Source organism: Plecotus auritus, assembly GCF_963455305.1.
Source record: "Plecotus auritus genome assembly, chromosome: 2".
NCBI classification, from domain to species: domain Eukaryota; kingdom Metazoa; phylum Chordata; class Mammalia; order Chiroptera; family Vespertilionidae; genus Plecotus; species Plecotus auritus.
The window spans coordinates 48,045,369-48,068,473 of record NC_137771.1 but is presented as its reverse complement, the minus strand read 5'-3'; the positions used below and the strand labels follow the sequence as shown (position 1 = coordinate 48,068,473).

The following is a 23,105-nucleotide window of genomic DNA, read 5'->3' as shown; positions in this document are numbered from 1 at the left end:
ACAAAATGTACATTTGTACAAGCGGCTTCCTGTCTGCAATATTCTTCTTCCCTCTTAAGTCCCTATTCATCCTTCAAAACCCAAGCTGAAGTGCTCCCTTGTCCCTGACAGTGTCTATAAGACACCCACAGGCAGAAATGTTTAGTCAACTTAGTCTGCTTTGTACCCAGGCCCTTGTCCATTTTCATCTATTTCAGCTCTTATCAGTACAGCGACATGGGTAAGCCCACAGGCTGGCTTTCCACTTTGTCCTTACCACTTACTACCTAATTAACTTAAGCAAGTTACTAACCTCTCCAAGCCTCCATTCTCTTCTGTACAAAGTATAAATGGGCATTACAAGATTGTTGTGAGAATTTTGTAGCACAAGGAGGTAAACACAGTAAATGCCACCTTATTGTCAAGCTGTATTCAAATTGTTTATGTCTGTCTCCCCTCCAGACACTAAGCTCCATAAGAAGAGAGACCATCACCAATTCATTTTTATAACCAGAATCCAGTGTGGGTGTGCTAGTTGAATGGCAGGTGCTCAGTAAGTATTTACTGAATGAATGAATGAGTAAAAGAATGAACCCCATTTGGCAATCTCTTCTTATAAGATTGGTCTACATGTGAAATATTTGGGAGAAGAAACAGGTGAATCAATTTTGTGGGTTGTTTTTTTTTAGATCATAACTATATAAAAGTGTAGGCAATTTTTTTATTGATTTCAGAGAGGCAGGGAGAGGGAGAGAGAGAGAGAAACATTAATGATGAGAGAGAATCATTGATTGGCTGCCTCCTGCACGGCCTCCACTGGAGATCGAGCCCACAACCTGGGCATGTGCTCTTGACCGGAATCAACACCAGGACCCTTCAGTCTGCAGGCCGATGCTCTATCCACTGAGCAGAACCAGCTAGGACTCCCCAATAATACTTTTAAACCTTTTAGAAACTATATGTCACCCATATAAACACTATTACTATCTATAATGAGTCTCAGCTAAAAGTTGCCAAATTGTTCTTAGCACAATAGGCTAACAGCTCCAGAACAATTAAATCAATCAAGTAAATAATATTAATTTAAAGTGCTCTATAATTACATATTTACTTAATATATAATTGTACATCATTAGGCAAACATACAATTAGAATTTTTTAAAGCATGTGTTCTGTCTAAAGGGGAAAAAACATAAAGGCATAAACAAACCCTAAACATTCTAAAAAGGAATTCAGTCACTATAAGCTATTTTTTCCTTTCTCTCTTTCTCTCCCTCCCTCTCTCCCTCCCTCTCTCTCTCTCAGGTTCACAGTTTCATGCAGTAAGCACCACTGTCTTAGGGCAGGTGACACTTCACTGTGCCGTCTCCAGTCCCTTTGACCACCTCCCGGAGCTGCAGGGCACCAGAACACGCCATATGGATTACAAGGCTGCCATGATGTCACCCAGTGGGGAAAGAGGCCAAAACAGAACCCAGGCTGGATGCCATTCAATGTTCATCTGTCTGTCGCCCCAAGCACAAGATAAGACGGCGCAAGCATCCAATTTGCTAAGCATTTAGAGCACAAGGTGCTACGGAAAATCAGACTGAAGAGCCATATCAAGTGTTTTGAGAATCTGAAACCATTTTTGGAGGACAGAGGTATTTCAGTCGATCGTTTTTTGCGGCATTTTATTATTACCTGTGCTAATCATGGCTACCACTTACTGAATGCTTACTCTACAGCAGGTGCTGCTGTCAGACTTCCTTCTTAAGCAAACCTTAGAGAACATGCCCTAAGTATTAGTGAGACAGGTATTCTTATTGTCATCCCCATTTTACAGAGGAGAACACTGAGTCTCAAGTGCGGTAAAGTAACTTGCCCAGGAAGAGGAACAGCTGAGATAGGAACCTAGGGACATTTCTGAAGTTTAAATTTGTGTATGTTATAAAAGCAGTAAATTTGGGAGCTTTCTATTATACCACACTGTCTAACGGATATTTATTACAATCCCATTGTACGTTTGTGGGGTTTCATGTAATGGCCACATTTTACTATGGTTAAGACATTCAAGTCACCGAAGTTGACAGAGCTACGAAGTGGGGATCCACAGCCCTCTGGCTCCCAGGCCAGGGATTTCTTTCTATCCCTTTACTCCCCGTCCTTACACTGATGCATGGTGGCAGCAGGAAAGATGAGGCGTCACTGCTCTATAGCTGACCCCCCTCACCAACCAGCAAACCAAAGCAGAAACACTGGGGAGCTTTGGTGAACTCTGGAAGGAAAAAAGGAAAAAGGGGTTCACCTGCAAACAATCATGATCTCTTAAAGAAGCCCAAGTTGATAATATATTTTCAAAAAATCAAGTCATTCCCCAAAAGGAAGAAATCCTACAAGAATTGGAGAAAGTCAACATGAAGGGAGAGTCTAAAACAGCCGTGGGCAAACTACGGCCCGCGGGCCGGATCCGGCTGTTCTATCCGGTTCTCTTGCTCTCCCCTCCGCTCCTTTACTTTGAATTTATGTTAGTTCACACAAACACTCCATCCATGCTTTTGTTCCGGCCCTCCGGTCCAGTTTAAGAACCCATTGTGGCCCTCGAGTCAAAAAGTTTGCCCACCCCTGGTCTAAAAGAACCAGCTGGGGTTCTTTTATATAAAAATTGATTTCATAGAGGAAAGGAGAGAGAATCACTGATTGGCTGCCTCCTACACCGCTCCCCCCACCGCCACTTTACTAGGGATCAAGCCCATGACCAGGCATGTGCCCTGATGGGGAATCGAACCATCCTGGTTCATGGGTTGACGCTCAACCGCTGAGCACACCGGCCAGCCAATGGGGTTCTTGTTTCTATGCTACCAACAGCACACCTTCCTTCCTGCAGAGGGAGAAAGAAGCTCAGAGAGGCATTGAAATGCATTAGTTAGATTTTAGAACTTTAAAGCCAGGCTAGATTTGGTGGCCATTCATCCCATTTTCCATTTATTGACAATAGCTTAGAAACAGCTTGTCTTTGCCACTACTACCCGTATCCCCAAGCACATCTACACTAATAAAAGAGAAACATGCAAATTGACTGCACCTCCACTATGCCCACAAGCCACGCCCACCAGCCAATCAAGAGCGAGTATGCAAAAAAAACCCCAATCAAGATGGCTGTGGCCACGGAGCGAGCAGGAGGATTGCGTTTCCCCAGCAATGGAGGAAGCCAAGCTTCCTGCCCACTCTGGCCAGCCCTGGCCTCCGCTCAAGGCTACAAAGTTTTAATTATAGACAATAAATAAATCCCAACAAAAATGGTGGCAGCCATGGAGCTGGAGAGTGCAGGAGGCTTGAGTTGCCCCCGGCGATGGAGGAAACCAAGCTTCCTGGCCAGCCCTGGCTGCCGCTCAAGGCTACAAAGTTTCAATTATAGAAGATAAATAAATCCCAGATACCAGGGCCTCCGCTTGGGTCGCTGGGAGGCATGGCCGGCCTGCAAACCACCACAGGCCCCTCACCCAGGCCGCCACACGCCCCAAGGAAACCCCCACCCTGATCCGGGACACTTCTCAGGGCAAACCAGCCGGCCCCCACCCATGCACCAGGCCTCTATCCTATCTAATAAAAGAGTAATATGCAAATTGACCATCACTCCAACACACAAGATGGCTGCCCCCATGTGGACACAAGATGGCTGCCACAAGATGGCCAGCAGGGGAGAGCAGTTGGGAGGGACCAGGCCTGCAAGGAAGGGCAGTTGAGGGCAATCAAGTCTGCAGGGGAGGGCAGTTAGGGGTGACCAGACTGGCAGAGGAGGGAAGTTGGGGGCAACTGGGCCTGCAGGGAAGGGCATTTGGGGGGGACCCATGCCTGCAGGGGAGGGCAGTTAGGGGTGACTAGGCCTGCAGGGAGGGCAGTTAGGGGCAAACAGGCTGGCAGGGGAGCAGTTAAGCATCAATCAGGCTGGCAGGGGAGTGATTAGGGGGTGATCAGGCTGGCAGGCAGAAGCAGTTAGGGGTCAATCAGGAAGGCAGGCAGGCAAAAAGTTGGGAGCCAGCAGTCCTGGATTGTGAGAGGGATGTCCAACTATCCATTTAAGCCCGATCCTCTGGTAGGATCGGGCCTAATCCTATGGTAGGATCGGGCCTAAACGGGCAGTCGGACATCCCTCGAGGGGTCCCAGATTGGAGAGGGTGCAGGCTGGGCTGAGGGACACAACCTCCCCCACCACCCCGTGCACAAATTTTGTGCACCGGGCCTCTAGTATCACATAATACAAATGTAAAGTAACTGAGTTAGGAAATAAAGACAGAGCAGGACTCCTGTGAGTCTATAAACAAAACCAGTCTCCTTTTTTGTCTTTTCCAACACTGGCTATTTATGGAACACTCTGCCATATGCACTTATTAAAATAATATTTAACTGAAGACCTAGCCCTCCACTGACTTGAAAGGAGGAGGAAATGGTTTCAGTCTTCATGGATTAGAAGATGAGAAGTAAGAGAACTTTTCTAAGTAATGCAACAATGAGATGCAAACTAATCCATAGTGTTAGTACTGAAAAGAGAAAGAACTAGGAGCTTGAAAAAAGCCACATTAGAAACAGAGCTAAGATGAATAGACCAAGGTTTTGGGACTGTCTCCCTGATATGCAACTGAAGCTTGCAGGAGCTTCGCCAGAGGGTCTAGATCTATTCGGCAAAGTTCTGGGACTATCTGCAAAGAGCTAAGGTGCCATGCATTCCTGTGTTTTAGGGAGAAAGAGTTGGGAAAGCTTTGTGGAAATCCTCCTCTTAGTGAAGTTAGGTAAACAAGGAAGGGGTGGGGGCAGTGTGACAATGGATGGCTTTTTAGGGAGAGAGAGCAGCTCATACAGAGACAGTGTGTGTGCTCCCTGGTTGGAGTCTGGGTTTTCTGGGCATAAGAACAGTGAAAGATGAAGCCAGAGAGTCAGGCAGAGGCCAGATCATGAAGAACCTTGTAAGACACATTCTACAATTTGCATGGAAAAGAAATAACACCAGCCCTAGCTGGTTTGGCTTAGTGGCTAGAGTGTTGGCCTGCGAACTGAAGGGTCCCAGGTTTGATTCTGGTAAAAGGCACATTCCTGGGTTGCAGGCTTGACCCCCAGTAGGGGATGTGCAGGAGGCAGCTGATCAATGATTCTCTCTGATTGTTGATGTTTCTATCTCTCTCTTCTTCTCTGAAGTCAATAAAAATATTTTTTAAAAAATAGAAATAACACAACACCTTTCACCTATACAAGACTTACTCATGCTTCAAGGTCCAGCTCTCACTGCTGTCTCCCTTCGCTAATATCCCTCAGTAGGTACTGTACATATTATTTGCAGTTGTCTTTAGAACGTCTTGGGTTCTCTCTCCAACTAGGCTTACATGCCTTGGGAACAAGAACCAAATATTTATTTTATATCTATGTGTTTAACAGTCCTTGACACATTCATTTGTCTGAGAAATGTTTAGCCATTCCAGGCACTATTCTAGGTATCAAATCAAATAAACATGCTTCTTGCCCTTTTAAGGCAAGTGAGAGCTAGCAACCTATGGCAGTTTTAAGTCAATGTGTAATTAATTCCCGGTTCCTTTGGTAAGACTATTAAGATTGGTCACAAAATATGTAGTTATGCTAATAGATAGCTTTCTTTAAATATCTTTATAGTGACTGCTTTTATAAATACTACCCAAAGAGACATCTTCATATGCACGAATGCTTCTATAATGATATTATGTCTTTATTTACTTTCAGAAGGAAAATGTTCCAGACTATCACAAATCTTTTCAGGTCAAATAAAATTTCTATGAAATATTGTGCAGGATGTTCCACAGTCCCTTGGTTTTAAAAATGATGGCACTGACTTTGTTTCCAAACAAGAAAAAGAAAATCAATTCAAAAGATTTGCGTCTGAGTTAGAAACAGAATATCTACCCGCATCTTGTTTGACATCACTTGCTCTGCATTAGGTAATAGATGGAATAAGAGTGGGAAGAGCAGTTAAGTTTAGAGAATTTGAAGGAGCTGCACTTAAACTCTCCATTAAAGAATGCCAGTTTAGAACAAACCACTTCAGAGTGGTTTCATTAGCGCTTCTCAGAGTGGTCCCCATGGCACCAGAGGAGTAGCACCAGGAAGTTGTTAGCGATGCAGATTCTCCCTGCACCCCTGTCCTGCTGAATCGGCAGTGCTGGGCCTGGGTGTTTACCAAGCCCTCCAGGTGACTCTGATGTACACTAAAGTTTGAGAACCGCTGGGTTACCGCTTGCTATTTGGGGAACACTCTGAGAAGACAAAACCCTCCCTTTTCATATTGAACATGGGGGCAGGAATCTTAGGAAGCATGCAGAGCAACCTCAGCTCTGGAAACGGAGGCCCAGACACGATCGATGGCAACTGAAACTTGGAGCACAGTGTGTTCTGGCATCAAAGCTGAGGTGCTAGATACACAGCATAGACCATCAGCTGCCATCTTAAATATTAGAAATCAAGTTTCACTTTTAAAGGTTCCAATGTATAGAAACCCTTCCTATTTATCACGAGACCCAAATGTAGTTACAGAAACAATCATATCTAAAGGCTAAGTCAAAATATTTGAAGATGTTCTTGAGAGAGAAAAAGCCTTATCTTGGTGGTTAATCAAGAATTCAGGGACAGAAGGAGACCAGACTTTGGGTGCTGCACACACAATGCAATATACAGATGATGTATTCTAGGACTGTACACTTGAAACTTATATAAAGTTATGATGTTATCCCAATAAATGTAATTTAAAACAAAAAGAATTCAGCAACCAGGAATACCAGGCTTGATATTAGATTCAAACCCAAGCCAGCTCTCATAGCTCCTGAACTAGGAATATTTCTCAGTCTATTTGCAAAAGCTCCTTTAGAGGACAATCCAGCTTTCCCAAGCAACAGTGTCAGTACTAATGGTGTGGTCTTCAGCAAGTTACCTTACCTCTTTGTGCCTCAGTTTCTCCATCTACTTCAGAGGGCTGCTGAGAGAATTTAATGAAATACTGCATGTCAAGTCCCCAGAGCAGTGTACACACTCTGTAAGTGTTGGCTGCTGCACTCACTACTATTAATATTAGTAATAGGATTACCAAACCTACAATGTAGGCTATTTATCTGCTAGCTTCACTTCTGAAAGAAACAATTTTACTGAATGTCAGAAGGCTATTCCCATTAATACTAGTATGTCTGTACTGGTCTAGCTATACTGCCTCATCGCGATGCCCAGGTAGCTATAAGGACAGGTACAGGCATGATGAGTGTTGTAGTGTAAAGGTAGCCAAATGCTATATATAGCAGTTCAAGCTCCAACTGAGCCTCACAGCAATGCAGCCTAACAATTGAGCAACCAACCACAACTGGTGTGAGGCCCCAACTTAGATGGTATTTCATCGACAGATAAACAAATATCTTCACCCCAAAAAAATCTTCAGAATATATCATTAAAGCCTAATAAATATTTTGTGGCTAGAAATGTGCACAGTGTATAGTTTTTCAGCTTCATGTGCCAAGGGCAAAGGCTTTGAGGATAGCTCTTAAGAGGAGAAATACTCTGTTATGTCTTCAACCATGTGATCCAGAGCGAAAATTCCTTACCCTGCTGTGAAACTTGGCAGTTCGATAGGACTTGGGCGACAGATTGTACACCGTGTAGTGGTCAAGATGTCTGGAATCCAAAAAGCTCCGAATGTCATCAACCTGATTCCTGAATCCTATGTCAACGTTGTCCAGAGGAAAGGACATCACTGGAGGGTCACACAGAAAGAAGACGGGTTAAACCGCTCGGTTGTGGTGATGAGCAGCAACTGAAAGCTGAGTCTGAGCAGTAAATGCACATGAGAAACTTACCAATAATTCTGGAGGTAACATAAGTGAAGTCTAAATCTCCCTTCGTGTAGCTAAAAGCAAGACAAGGAAGGGCACTCGTTAAAATGATCTACATATGCCATGATTGCTCTCTCTCAATCACTTTCGCATCATCATCGGGGACACTTCCCGCTAACACCGGGGACACTTCCCGCTAACCGGCCTATTCTGACGTCCCTCAAACCTTCCCTCCAACAAGGGAGCATTGTTAAGAAAAGATAGTCCACACCCTCAGTAGCTTAAATGTACTGCTCCAACCTGTGCACACCCATAGTCTTTACAAACTGATGCCATTTATGAACAGAATCCACTAAAAAACATGCTTATGTATTAACAATCATTGTTCCAGGCTCTCTGCCTACAGGGAAGTATCACCCATAGGTGTCAGGGGAGGAAGTGATGGAGAAATAACAAAGGACATCCTTTTTCTGCCTACCAGGCCCTGGCTGAGGACTGGAGGGAAAGGAGAAGTTTTACCTTTGAACAAAGATTAAAATGTTGATCAATAATTGGACTTAACATCTGAATCTGTTAATCCTCATCTGATAATATTTTTCCATTGACTTTTAGAGAGTGTGGACAGGAGAGGGAGGGACAGAGAGAGAGTAATATCAATCGCTTGGTTGCCCCCCACACGTGCCCGGGGCTAGGGATCGAGCCTGCAACCAGGGTATGGAATCGAACCCAGGACCCTTCAGTCCACAGGATGATGCTCTATCCACTGAGCCAAACTGGCCAAGACTGGCCTTGACATTTGAATTTCCGATTTAAAACTGCACACTGTAACTTAAAGTGCCCCTAAAACTTTCTAATAACTAAGACTAATAAAAAAAGTTCATATGGTTTGCTTGTAGAAGTTGTCATACAGTGAAAGAATAGAAAACTTCTCCCAGTAAATAAATTCTAACTGACTATTAAGATACAAAAACAAAATTCTGTTTTGATTGCAATACATGACTATTGTTTATTCAGATTGCATAGACATGATTACCTCATTTAATTCTCAAACACCCAAGGGCACAAATCCTACCAGGGTATAAAAGTAAAGCTCAGAGAGGCTAATGAAGTTGCCTTAGGTCACATGGTTAACAAGAGCAGATAATGCATTAGAACTCAGGATGTTGGGTTCGAAGGCCAGGGATGACAACCCCCTGTGCTCTCATGTACCAGTGAGCTGAGGCCTCCCAGCCTGTGCTTGTAGCTTCTGAAGGACTCCACTTTATGGCTCTGGTGACACTGCTCAGTCAATCAGATCCCATAAAATGACATCACAAAACTGCCAGTCTTTGAGCCAGACAAGTAGTTGGCAGGAAAACAGATCCTTTGGGGCCACAAAGGTCCATTAACTCAACCAGGAAGAACACACATACCTGGTAACAGATTGTATAACTCTGGAAGATGTGTCTTTAAGGGTGTCTTTCAGGTTATCCTTTAGGTTACTGAAGAGCCTGCCTGCACCTCCTTTCACCATGTCAAAGAGGCCTCCCCCATAGCTGGGCTCCATGTCTGGGGACGAGGCACCTGCCAATGAGAAACAGAAAAGGAGATGACGGCACAGACCACACAGAAAACCAACCCCTCTTTGATCCTGGAACATATGCAGACCACCTTCAGCAGTCTGGGGCAGGAATTCCTGGAAGTCACATCCTGCTCTCAGCTTACTGATGACTCTGGGTTACAGCAGTGCTGCTGGTCTTCAGGGACCAAGGCAAGTCCTTCACTAAGTCCCAGGAACAGAACCTTCCAGAGCAACACAACCAGAACTGGAAGCACTAGTCACATGTGCCAACTGAGCACTTGCAATGTGGCTAGTCCAAACATAAAATACACACCAAATTTCAAAGACAGTGAGGGGGGAGGGAGTAAAAGATCTCAATACTACATGTTGAAATGATAGTATTTTGGATACATGGAATTAAATAGGTTCTACTAGTAAATTAATTTCATTTGTTCCTTTTAACTTTTTTAATGTGGATACTGGAAAACTTGAAATTATAGATGTGGTCAGCATTATATGTCTTTCACAGATTGCTGCTTCAGAGACCTGGCCAAGGAAGAGCAGCGGGCAGCTTATAAGTGAGTCCGGGGGGTCTCCTCTGCCCTTTGATGGAGTTGGCTGCGTTAGAAGAGCCATCGCATGGCTATCCCTCAAAGTAATAGTTCACCTCCATCATGGAAAAATACCTTCTGAAGGGCCCTTCTGACAGCTTTTAGGCCTGAGGATGTGTTAGAAGCTGCCCATTGTCCTCACTAGCAGAGAGGTGTGGACAAGGAACCCGGAAGGCTGGTCAACCTTGAAGCTCTGAAAGGTCAGAGCCAACCACCCACTGTTTAGTTGAGACAATGATAGCTAAAGCAACTTCCACCTTTTAGTTTTATGTAAATTCTTGGTGATTGGCTATTATTGGAATTGCCTGCCTAAAGGCTATGGATGTATCCCATAGTCTTAATAAAAGGGATAGCAAGGCCAGAGCAGGGTGGAGTCCTTCCCCTTGAGTTGGGCTCCCACCTGGCCCCCAATATTTCCAAATTAATATTTTCTAGTCTCTTTCATTTGCGTGAGGCCTCCTTCAGAGCCCGAACCCTGAACCTGAACCTTGAACCACGCGGGACGTTGGGGGGACACTTTCAACTGGCAGCCCAACGTAGGGCACTTGCAAGGATGATGATGGTCATTAGGGTTATTTGTCAAGTATTTCGGGTTCTCATCCCTTCCAGCTTCTTAAAACTGTACTTGCTGGCTCCCTGGAGTTAGCTTAGAGTTTCTCAGCCTTGGCACTATCGACATTGGGAGTCAAATACTTCTTTGCCAGGGAGGGGGACTGTCCTGTGCATTATAAGATGTTTAGCAGCATCCCTAGCCCCTATCTACTAGATAGCACAGGTATGCCTATTTCATAGGAGACAGTTCAATGAGTGCACAGAAACTATTAGCATAGTTCCTAATATACCTAGGGGTAATAGACTTTAGCTATACTACTATTATGCACTGAAACTTACGTAGCACTTACTATCTACTAGGTATTATTCTAAGTATTTTACCTGTACTCATTCATTTAATCCATAGCATACCTATCAGGTAGGTAATATTATTCCATTTTATAGATCAGAAACTTGTCTAAGGATATACAGCTAGTAAGTCAATGGCAGGTTGGGATTTGAGCCCCAGGCAACCTTTCTAACCACATCCCTCATTTTTCTCTTAATACTACCCTGAATTTAATATTTATCATTCCAAATAATTTCTTTTTTAAATTTTTTAAAATTGATTTCAGAGAGGAAGGGAGAGGAAGGGAGAGAAACATCAATGATGAGAGAGAATCACTGATTGGCTGCCTCCTGCATGCCCCACACTGGGAATCAAGCCCATAACCCCGGGCATGTGTCCTTGACCATAATCGAACTGGGGACCCTTTAGACTGACGCTCTATCCACTGAGCCAAACCAGCTAGGGCCAAATAATTTCTTTAGACTTTTATTATATAGTAGAGGCCTAATGCACGAAATTCGTGCAAGAGTAGGCCTTCCTTCCCCAGGCTGCCAGCACCAGCTTCCCTCTGGCACCTGGGACCCAGATTTCCCTCACAGCCCCACCTTCGTCTGGAAGGTTGTCCGGAAGGACGTCCAATCTAATTGGCATATTACCCTTTTATTATTATAGATGTAGGTAAACATTTGCAATATATTAATATTTTTCTCCACAATTTCAAGCCATATATGAATGGTTTTCTGTGTGCAACTTCATGTTTTTCACCCACCATTATATAAAATTCACCTATGCTGGTACCACATGTAATTTTAGCTCCTTAAAGAATGCATCTATTACCCACTAAGGTTGGACACCAAGGTTTCCCACTAAGATGGATAACAAGGTTGTTTGCTAAAACAATGCAGTTATAAACACATCGACTTAACTACATGTGGGAGATTCTCTTTTGGTTATACCTAATAAAATTTGTTAGTAGATAGGATATGCACATCTTCAAATTTCTAGACATTGACACATCATTTTCCAAAGTAGTCATGTCAGTTTAAACTCCTACTAGTAGTGTGTATGAGGTCCCTCACTCTATTTTTTTTTAAGTGATTCTTTTTTAAAAAATATATTTTATTGATTTTTTACAGAAAGGTAGGGAGAGGGAGAGAGAGTTAGAAACATCGATGAGAGAGAAACATCAATCAGCTGCCTCCTGCACACCCCCTACTGGGGATGTGCCCACAACCAAGGTACATGCCCTTGACTGGAATCAAACCTGGGACTCTTGAGTCCACAGGCCGACACTCTATCCACTGAGCCAAACTGGTTAGGGTGAGGTCCCTCACTTTATATTCTCCTTAACACTTGATATTGTCAGACTTTAAAATTTTCACAAATCTGGTGAGTGTGAAGCAAGATCTCATTTCAGTCTTATTCTGTTATTTCCCCAATTACTAGTGAGTGAGGTGATGTCTATTTTATTGTATTTATTGGCCAGGTGGCTGTATATTAAATCATACTTGAGGTACCTACTGCACTCCTGTGTGCCATTTAGATGCTCATACATATACCTATAAATACATGTTGACTGTTTTAAACTTCCATTCTGATCACATGAGCTACTGCTGCCTCAGTCATCTATTTGAAAAGGAGTCTCTATTTGAAATCACAAAGGACAACTAATGCTGATGAATCAGCGAATTAAACGAACATATGGACAAACATTAATAATGTCTACCACTTTCTGAGCTCCCCTAGGCACCAGGAACTCCACTTGGACTTTTATGTTAGTACAGTTTCACACAGGAGAGGGAGAGAGTGTTTATTATACCCATTTCATTTTTTAAAAATATTTTTATTTATTTATTTCAGATAGGAAGGGAGAGGGAGAGATAGAAACATCAATGAGAGAGAATCATTGTTTGGCTGCCTCCTGCACAACCCCCACGAGGGATCTAGCCCGCAACTCAGCATGTGCCCTTGACCAGAATTGAACCTGGGACCCTTCAGTCTGCAGGCCGATGCTCTATCCACTGAGCCAAACCATCTAGGGCTACTATACCAGTTTTATAGATGAACAAATGAAAGCTCAAAAGAAGGGACACAACTCACCTAACGTAGAGCCAGGTCTGTGTGCAAATCCAAAGCCTGTGCTGCTTGTACCATCTCGCACTATTCTACAGTTCCCTATCAACTCACAATTCTAACAGCTGTAATTAAGATGATCCTTACCTGCCTTATACAAGCCCTCCACCTCCCATTCCTTGATCTCCTCCTGCGTGCCTTTCCTTTGGTGGCTCTCAGCAGCAGATGGTCCTTAACAAGCACTCTCATAAATCACTGCAGCTGTCAGACCAACTATACCAGCTCTTTCTGTAGGTGCCTGAGCCTCTGTCGCCCCCACTGCTTCATGGCCATGAATAAAGGCCAGGAACTGGTTTGCTGGGTGGCTCCACAGACCACCGCCAAAGCTACAAAGCTGAGAATGTTCTGGGTTCTGTTCCCCAATAATACAGGGCACATTATCTCCCTTTAAACACACTCCACGTAAAAAAATCTGTATCAGACTTTCATTTTAAATTTAGCAAGAATAGAGCAGTATAAAATGTTTACAATTCCCCTGTTTCCATCACAAGCGAACACTCCAGCCTGGATACCCTTCTGATATATTATTGTTCTAAGAGATGACGCTGAATTTATTATCCAGACCTCTCTCTGACTCTCAGTTTCGTGCTGGAAAAGAACCCCATGGCACCAACCTATTAAAAGATATAAATAACCTCAATTATATAAAATCTGACTCTCACCATCATTCAGGAAGCATGCTCTGTTCACTGGAATCCTGCAGAAACCAGACTTACCGGTCAGAGTACATCTGTGACTTTCATATTCCCAAATTATATGTCAAACTAGCCAGGACACAAAAAAGAGAAGAGGGGCATGATCTGATCTTGTCCTCACGGTCCTTTTGGGTAGGGATTCTGGCTCTCCCTGCTGAGCTACATGAAGGCCAGAAGCACAGATTCTGCAAAGGATAGCTGAGCCTCAGCTCACTGAGATAAAGGGCAGAGAGGTGTCAAAAACGACACACCACAGAGGAAATGGTACAGTCAGAAAGTGATGCAAAAAAAGCCCCCAATAACGATAGATCAGGAGCTGACAAACTATAGCTAGCTCCTGGGCAAAATCCAGCCCACTGTCTTTTTAAATAAGAATGGCTTTTTCACTTTTAAATGAGTGAAAAAAGTCCAAAGAATAGGTTTGATAGAGTGAAAACAATACGAAGGTCAAATGGTAGTGTCTGTAAGTAAAGTTTTCTGAGAACAGAGCCAAACTCACACCTTTTATTGTCTGCGGCTACGATGGCAGAGTGACATAGTTGTGACAGAGACCGTATGGCCCCCTAACCTATAGTATTTACTATTTATGGGCCTTTACAGAAGACATTCTCTTTTTCTTTTCTTTTTTTAAATCTTTTAATATATTTTATTGATTTCAGAGAGGAAGGGAGAGGGAGAGAGAGATAGACACATCAATGATGAAAGAGAATCACTGATTGGCTGCCTCCTGCATGCCCCCTACTGGGAATTGAGCCCACACCTGGGCATGTGCCCTGACTGGGAATCGAACCATGACCTCCTGGCTCACAGATATTCAATGACTGAGCCACATCAGCCAGGCCAGAAGACATTTTCTAATCCCTGCACTAGATGGTTGAAAAGACTTCCATTCTTGGGAGTTCAGAGCTCGCCACCTCTGCCATGTTGCTAAATGCTTTGGCTAAAATGGCACCGGGGGAGGCACACACCTGGGGCTTAATAAAGGGGACTCAGGATTTGAGGGCGTCAGACAGTGGGAGTGACGAGGACAGAATTGTGAAAGCATGATGGCACTATCCAAAGAGAAGCATCAGAGGGTGCAGTCCTGCCCTCCCCATCATTTCTAAGGGTGTAATAAGCTGTCGGGATTCCTAATGGTGACGAGACTACAAGCAGCATCCAATCCCTCCCAAGTCATGGGAGCTCACCTCTGTATAACCTGATTAGTTTTCACTTGTACGCTGACATAAAATCTGATTCTCCTGAGAGAGAATCTGCTTCTCCCTGGACTATTAGCTAGCTGTTTGCTCATTTCTCATTTCTTTAAATCAAGCTTCATTCCAAAAGTGACTTGAGGTGATTTGATAGTTCTTTGGAACAGAATATATATATACTAGTGTGTGTGTGTGTGTGTGTGTATGTGTGTGTATATATATATATATATATACACACGCACATACACACACACACACACACACACACACACACACATCTCTCCCTCTCCCTTCCTCCCTGAAATCAATATAAATATATATTTATATTGATTTCAGGGAGGGAGAGGGAGAGATAGAAACATCAATGATGAGAGAGAATCATTGATCAGCTGCCTCCTGCACACCCCACACCCCAGGCATATGCCCTGACCAGGAATTAAAACAGTGACCTCTTGGTTCCTGGGTCAACGCTCAATCGCTGAGCCACACCCAGCTGGGCCAGAACAAAGTATATTTTTAAGAAGACCGGCACAAATGTTAAGGCTGATCTTAATTTCGTTAATGTAACTAAAAATATAGAAAAAGTTAAGTGTGGCCTACTTTTCATAAACATATGACTGTCAGTCGCAGGTAAAACCCCATGAGAAGTACTGAGAGAGCAGGAAAATGCTGACAAAGGCCTTGCCCTGCAGAGTCCATAATGCATAGTGGTGATTCCCCACATATACTCTCCACTGCTCATACAGTAAGTGCCCAGGACACCTTTGGCTGCACACTATTCTACTTGGTAACCCCTAGGAAGAGATGCTCCTCCATAAAGTACTGTCAAAAAAAGAAAAGGATCATATGCAAATATTTAGCAAAAAAAATATGTCCATTGAGGTGTTGTTTATTGAGGTATTGGTCATAGAGGCAAGAGACTATAACTGATGTATTCTTCTACATAATTAGCTACCAAGTCACTATTTAGAAGGGTACAGACACTCGTGACAAAGGGCTAGGTAAAAATAAGCAGAATATAAACTATGTACAGTATAACCTCATTTTTATAAAAGAAAAATATTTGAGATGGAAAAGAACTCTTGGCAATGATTAAGGTTCTCAGGACATCAACCTTCCTCAGTGGGTTCTCTGGGCCTCCACAGAGACACTTCCACAGAGCATCACCTTTCCCATTTCTGGAAAGTCACTGCCATCCAATTCTAGTACCTGTAAGTTATTATCATTATTCCACAGTGTTCAGGATCAGCCTGTTTAAGGGATGACTGAAAATCCGATGATCGGTTCCTGTTCATGCTCCTTTTCACCTATGGGGCATTTTCCTCTGTGGTTATTTAAGTGACACAGTGTTACAAGTGTCCTTCTTCCTGCCTTCTACAAAGTTGGCAATTGCAGGACAGAAATTCCCAAAACTAAGGGGACCTTGCAGAGATGCACCGTTAGTCCCTGTCCTGGAAAAATGCTGTTTCTTCTCCACAACACTTAGCAAGGGTGCAAGAACCAGGGTCATCACCACAGAAGGATTCATCCTCCTTGTGTCTAAGAGATTTGTCATCTCCTGGTTTCCCACAATTAGAGAGATGGATCGCCTGGGGATCCCAACGAGATATACCGTAGAAAAACCCAATGTCTCGGCTTCCGGAGTCAAAGACAGTTTAAACCTCATTCCCCATTCATCATACTTCTGGGAAGCTTAGAGAAAAGAGGATGGACTTGGGGGTAGAGGATCTTACAGTGGAGACTTAGTTTCCACCTAGAAACTGTGACCTTAAGCATGGTATTTTACTCCTCTGAAGCCTCTTCTCCCTTCATACATTGGAACAAATTAAGAACAAAAATTTCCCTACATGTCTCAGGGCATCAAAAGGATCAAATGAGACCATGAATGTGAATGTGGTTTTAAAGTCGTGTGATTTTCTAACACAATCAGGAATTTTCATTTGAATTCTTAGAAATTCAGCTCACATGCAAATGAGTCATTCGATTGACTGCCTACCACAGACTACCCAGGAATCCAACTAGAAATAACAATTTCACGGAAAAAATAAAAGCAAGTGAGAAAAATCAACACTCCCTACGCCAAACAAAAGGTCATGAAACAAAGCTGCCCCAGTCGGAAGATGCGCGTTCCATCAGCCAGAACTGGTTTGGCTTCAACGTTTGCTACTAGCTGGATGTACAGCCTAGACCAGTGGTCGGCAAACTCATTAGTCAACAGAGCCAAATATCAACAGTACAACAATTGAAATTTCTTTTGAGAGCCAAATTTTTTAAACTTAAACTTCTTCTAATGCCACTTCTTCAGGCCGTGGTATTTTGTGGAAGAGCCATACTCAAGGGGCCAAAGAGCCGCATGTGGCTCGAGAGCCGTGGTTTGCCGACCACTGGCCTAGACAAGTTAACTGATCCAAATTATGATTTATCCTTAGCTGTAAAATGGAAGCCTTCATAGAAGGACTGTGGTGAGGATTCGGTAAAACCTTAGCACAGTGCCTGGGGTGCTGTCAGCACTTAGGGAATGATAGCTGCCAGGCGGCTGGCTCTGGGGATGGAAAGAAGACAACCATGAAACATGCTGTCTCCAGCAAAGCTAGGCAGCCTCAGCAAAAGAAAAAAAAGAAAGGCCATGCTGTTAAATGTCAGGGTTGACAAAGCCTAATTAGAGATGTGTACAAGGACAGAATCTCTTGTGGAGCCTCCAATACGGCTCTCACGAACTCTTCACTTTTGATAGTTCAGCATCACAGACACTGAACAGAGGGGAACCTCTTATCGCTCTGGCGTTGCCCCTTGCCATCTCGAAGTGAAGTGGTATGGTATGTGTTATTTGCACGACTAATATTCAAGTTCCATGGAACTAGACTTTCAAATGCTGAAATACAATGAGTGGCCAGATTATTATGACCTCTGAACGCATAATAATCTGGCCACTCAGTGTATATCCTAAAAGGCTAATATGCAAATTGTCCCCTCGACCAGGAGTTCGACCAGCAGGCAGGCCAGCCAACCGCCCATGTCCCCTCCCCTTGGCCAGGCTGGCCGGACCACACCCATGCACAAATTCATGCACCGGGCCTCTAATACACATACACACACACACACACACACACACACACACACACACACACACACACTGAGTGGCCAGATTATTATGTGTTCAGAGATCATAATAATCTGGCCACTCAGTGTATTTCTGGATTATTTGTCGTGTCGTGTGAGCTGTTAAACTACAAGCCACTTGATGACATTGCACAGCTGCGGTCCTAACAGGACAGGTATGGCAGCTGCTAACAGACCCAGGGGGCAGAGACCTGAGTATATGTATCATCCACCAATCATCCACCAACAGCTCCAGAGGAGCTCGGCACTGGCAGGCACAGGCCCCAGAGCAGGCGGTGCCAATGATTCAGGCGTTGAGGGTCCAAACCACGGAGTAAGCACTGGCATCCAGTGCACCACAGCCCTGACTGGTCAACAGCACACTCAGCTCTTCAGCTGGAACGAGGTGCCAGAGCATTAGTGATCATCAATTTAACGGGGAAGTTAATTGAAGGATCCGATGCCATTCCCTATGTCAAACCAAGTCTTGGAAATGGGAGTCACTTAGCTAAATGTCCCAAAAATTGGAAATTAGAGTAAATTGTGCTATAAATATTAACACCTGGTAAACAGTTACGTGTGTGTGTATATTGTTCAGAGAATAAAAGGGGACTGTACTTTACATTATATATTTATATATTAATTTACATTATTGTACCAGTTATAAAACATTTTATTATCACTCCTGATACCATCAAATCAGTATGTACAATATTTCTACATCCACTTTTCATGACTTGGATGGGAGGAGCAACCCAACTATGTGGCTATGGAAGAATCACAGACTCAGGGTCTCAAAGAATAAAACAATAGGGAGTGAATTAGATGATTCCCCAACTCTCCTCAGTTCTAAAATTCTCAATGAGGTCTTCAGTTTGATTGCATTTCTAGTTCTTCCTTCCTTTCTTTCTTTTTTTTTTTTTTTTCACATCTTAGATCCTTTGGGGGAAGAGAAGCTAGTAACAGTTACTTAATTAGTTCTTCTTATCTGTCCAAAAATAAAAATTTCCCTCTGGTCTTCTTGTCAAATATTAGTCTTCTGTACAATAAAACTCTTGTTGAGTTTCATGAAATCCCCATCTCTTAAGCAGGCATGCTCGTGGGTGCTAGAAGATACAGGGCTGCAATGAGAAATTCTGAGACATGTGAGGAGACATTGAAAGCATTTGGTTATATTTGCCAATTAGGCAAAGACCAGGTCTCTGCCAAGGTTGACCTGCTTGGTCTACCTGGCCATCCCTGCCATCTTCTCTGATTCTTGCATTTTATAGCAGCCCAGTTTCACATACACTGAATGCTCACTGTGTGCCAGGTTAAGACTTTAGAGGGGTGTGAAGAAGCATGAAACATGGTCCCTGTTATTAAAGACCCAGAGACGCTGGGGCTGGTGGGGGGCAGACAGACCCATTCACATGTTATTCCAATATGTCAGACTCTTCTGAATCCTAGGATGGAGGTGCAAAGTGAGGTGGGGAGAATGGGGGCATGAGAAACAAAGTCCCTGGTGAAAGAAGGCAGGATGGGGAGGTGGTTAAGGGCAGAGGCTTCAGGTTCAGCCACACACAGGTCCAATCTCATTCTGCCATGACTGTTACTCAAGTTCACCAAAGCTTCCGTTTCCTCAGTGGGACTCCCACATGTCACAATGCTTAGTTGTTGAGGGTCTAATTTTGTACTATCTGAGAACTGCTTAGCAGCTCCATGGCCACAAAGAAACAAAATCAAGCAAAAATCTTCTTTCCAACATTTCAGTTCCATTTTATAAGGAGAGGGGAGAGAACAGAGGCCTCAAGGAGTAGTCAAGAGAACAATAAGAGTCCTCCCAAATAATCCTCAGGTACACACAGAATTCTAGAAAAACACTATCTGTTATGCAATTAAGCTCTAAGAAATGTTTCTCAACCCCATCTCCTTCCAACAAGACTGTCTTCTCTTAGTCCTTCTAGACAGAAATTCTGGAGCTGCCACTGCAAGCAGACTTCTTAGAGAAAGATCCAATCGTTACTCTCCAAGGAGAAACAACTGTTGTAGACAGATTTTGTTGTTGACAAGATCAGCGTCAATGTACATGTACTATATACTACACATAACACACACATATGCTACACATACACCAAAGGAGCCTTACTACATGCTAAGAACTATGCAAGAATGTACAGTACTCCACACAATAAAACTCAAAGATACTTTTGCTCTTATCTTTTTAGATAAGGAAGCTGTGTCTCAGAGGCAGATTCATTCCTGCAGGATCACTTAGCTAGGATACAGCTAAGTGTGATCCCACGCATTTTTCATTTCATCAGGCACGGTCAGGTACACACAGGCACAGCAATGGAAGTCCTGCTCGAGCCATGAAAGGAAGCAACCCACATCTGTAACATTTCAACACTCAACAGGTATTAGAAATATACATGCCTCGAATGGACACATCAGGAAAATAAAATTATTTTCCCCAACTATTGCTATGATTAATGCATTTTTTAAAAACAGCTTTATTGACATATATAAAATTGACATAAACTAAATGGCACATATTTAAAATGTAAACAGTTGATAAGTTCTGACATACACTGAGTGGCCAGATTATTATGATCTCTTAATGCATAATAATCTGGCCACTCAGTGTATATCCTATATAATAAAAGGCTACTATGCAAATTGTCCCCTTGACCAGGAGTTCCACCAGCAGGCAGGCCGGCCAACCGCCCATGTCCCCTCCCTCTGGCCAGTTTGGCCGGACCCCACCCATGCACGAATTCATGCACCAGGCCTCTAATATATATATATATATATATATATATATATATATATATATATATATATATATATACACACACACACACACACACACACACACACACACACACTGAGTGGCCAGATTATTATGCGTTCAGAGATCATAATAATCTGGCCACTCAGTGTATATGTGTATGGGTACACTCACATGCACGCGCGCACACACACACACACACACACACACACACACGCACACGCGCACTCATGTACGCGCAGCCCTCTTAAACTCTACAGCCTGTGTTCCTCTTGTCATTTCCTTGAATAGGGCCCAGACTGGGAGAAGATAAGACAAATACATGAGCCACCACAAAATGCTACCCTTTGTCCTGTAGGGCAGTGGTCGGCAAACCGCCTCTCGTGAGCCCCGCGGTTTGCCGCTCTGTTGACTAATGAGTTTGCCAACCACTGCTATAGGACTATTTACCTTGACATGGCCATCCTCTGCAAAGTTCTGTACTGTGCTAAGAAGTAGGAACTGTGTTTGCTTACTTGGGACAAGTCAGAGTGAAAACTCCATCCATAGCCATATATCACAGAACTCAAGGGAGGGATCAACAAATATGTAATAAAGAATACTGTGATTTTTTTAACTGGAAGTGCAATTGGTCAAGAAGTCTGCGTGTGTGTGTGTGTGTGTGTGTGTGTGTGTGTGTGTGTGTGTGAGAGAGAGAGAGAGAAAGAGAGAGAGAGAGAGAGAGATTGTGAGATGAGGGGAAGAGAATGAAAGGCGATACCATACAGAGAGAGGAATTCTGATTTCTTCTTTTAAAAAGGCTTTCATTTAGACTTACAATGTACATATAACATTATTTTTGTTATGTCATATTTTGTTATATGTTGTAATATACACAGTATATTCATATTCAATATGGAAAAAATCTGGGCACATCTAAGGATATAAGTCAAGATCATTCTAGAAAAAAAGCAAAAGACTTAGAAAAGAGGTTGGGATTGGGAATGAAGGGAGAAAAAAAGAAAATCCAACCAGAGAGTGGCCTTGTGCAGTGTAAAGACCACAAGGCAGTATGAGTAACTCACTTCTCTGCACCTGAGATTCACCAAAACCAAGGAGAGGGGATTTAAACAGAAAGGAAAACAAAGCAAGAACAAACAAGGGTAACCACTGTTAACATGTTAGAGAACTGTATATCCTTGCATTTTTAGTTCTGTGTTTTTCTGTACATTGAGAACCCTGAGAAAGAAGACACATACTAAGGAGGGCTTCTGGTGGCTAGTTGGGCTCAAAAAAAAAAAAAAAAAAAAAAAAGAGCCTAGCAGGAGCCTCTCATGCAAACTGCATTTCAGGGAGAAGCCTGCACTGAACTGCATTCCTGCTCTGTGTTTCTACCATCTGAGCCAGCCCTTATAATGGAGTTCCTGGAAACCTATTTCAACCAGTAGGACCGAGGCTTTCTACATCCAACCAAACAGCTCTATCCTGACCAATCTGGACAAGGCCTTTTGGGCCAATCAAATTGCAAGGATTTAGAGCTCTCATTTGCATGAGGACAGACCAATCAGGGATCAGGGGCAGGGACTTCTGTCTATATAAGCCAGCTCCCCTCCAACTCTAAGAGAGCACTTTCCCTTTCCACTGAAGACTGTGTTTCCCTGGCTGAGCTGAAACATGGAAGATGTCTCACTGGAGCAGAGTGGAGCAGACAGGCATGGCGCAGAGCACAGCTGTCTAGCCCGAGAGAGACGTGCTGTTTTCACAGCCATTGGGTATCACAATTGAGCTGTTTTGACTGAATAAAGTTTCCTTCTTCACTACACACCAAATTGGGGATTCCTGTTGGTGTTGAATTGCGCCAGCGACCATCGGTTGACAATGTGCACAGATATACACTGTGTTCTGCAAATACAAACACAGGAATAAGATCATATTATATCCAGTTTTGTACCTGCCATTTTTCCCACTTAATACTGAAAAGTGTTTTCCAAGTCATTAATATTTTTCCTCTAATATATCTCTCTCTCATAGAGCTGCAAAATAACTATTAACTGATTTCCTTTGTGCAGACTCACCAAGTGTTATATATATATATATATGCATGCCTATAAAGTGGACAATTCAGAGGAGCTTATTTCCAGCTTGAGAAGAGGGATGCAGATGGCTGGATGTAGAAAAGAGAAAAGCTTTATGGAAGAGGTGCCATTTGAATTGCAGTTTGGGTAGAAATGGGCTACAGAGCATTTCAAGCTGGGGGGTGGTGGTGGGGGGACCAGACCACCAAGTCAAGGACAGGCATAGAAAGGAAAAGGACCATGCCTGAGCACCAGTTAGAACTGTACTAGGGACTATGCTAGAGTACTGAGAGATGACCATTACTGTTCATAAACTGATGAGGAAGGAGGAGGCTCA

At 43.3% G+C, this 23,105-nt stretch overlaps 1 protein-coding gene across 4 annotated transcripts in view; it reads right to left on the bottom strand.

The window, feature by feature from the left end:
- The window catches only part of DNAJC6 (DnaJ heat shock protein family (Hsp40) member C6), a 146,221-nt gene that overhangs the window by 42,910 nt on the left and 80,206 nt on the right, over positions 1-23,105 (bottom strand). For all 4 annotated transcript variants that reach the window (XM_080654563.1, XM_080654564.1, XM_080654562.1 and 1 more), the window contains exons 2-4: positions 9,206-9,356; positions 7,818-7,867; positions 7,566-7,714 (exon numbers count right to left, since the gene is read on the bottom strand). In XM_080654563.1, the coding sequence (XP_080510689.1) occupies positions 7,566-7,714; positions 7,818-7,867; positions 9,206-9,356 (350 nt within the window). The remainder of the gene's footprint in view (positions 1-7,565; positions 7,715-7,817; positions 7,868-9,205; positions 9,357-23,105) is intronic.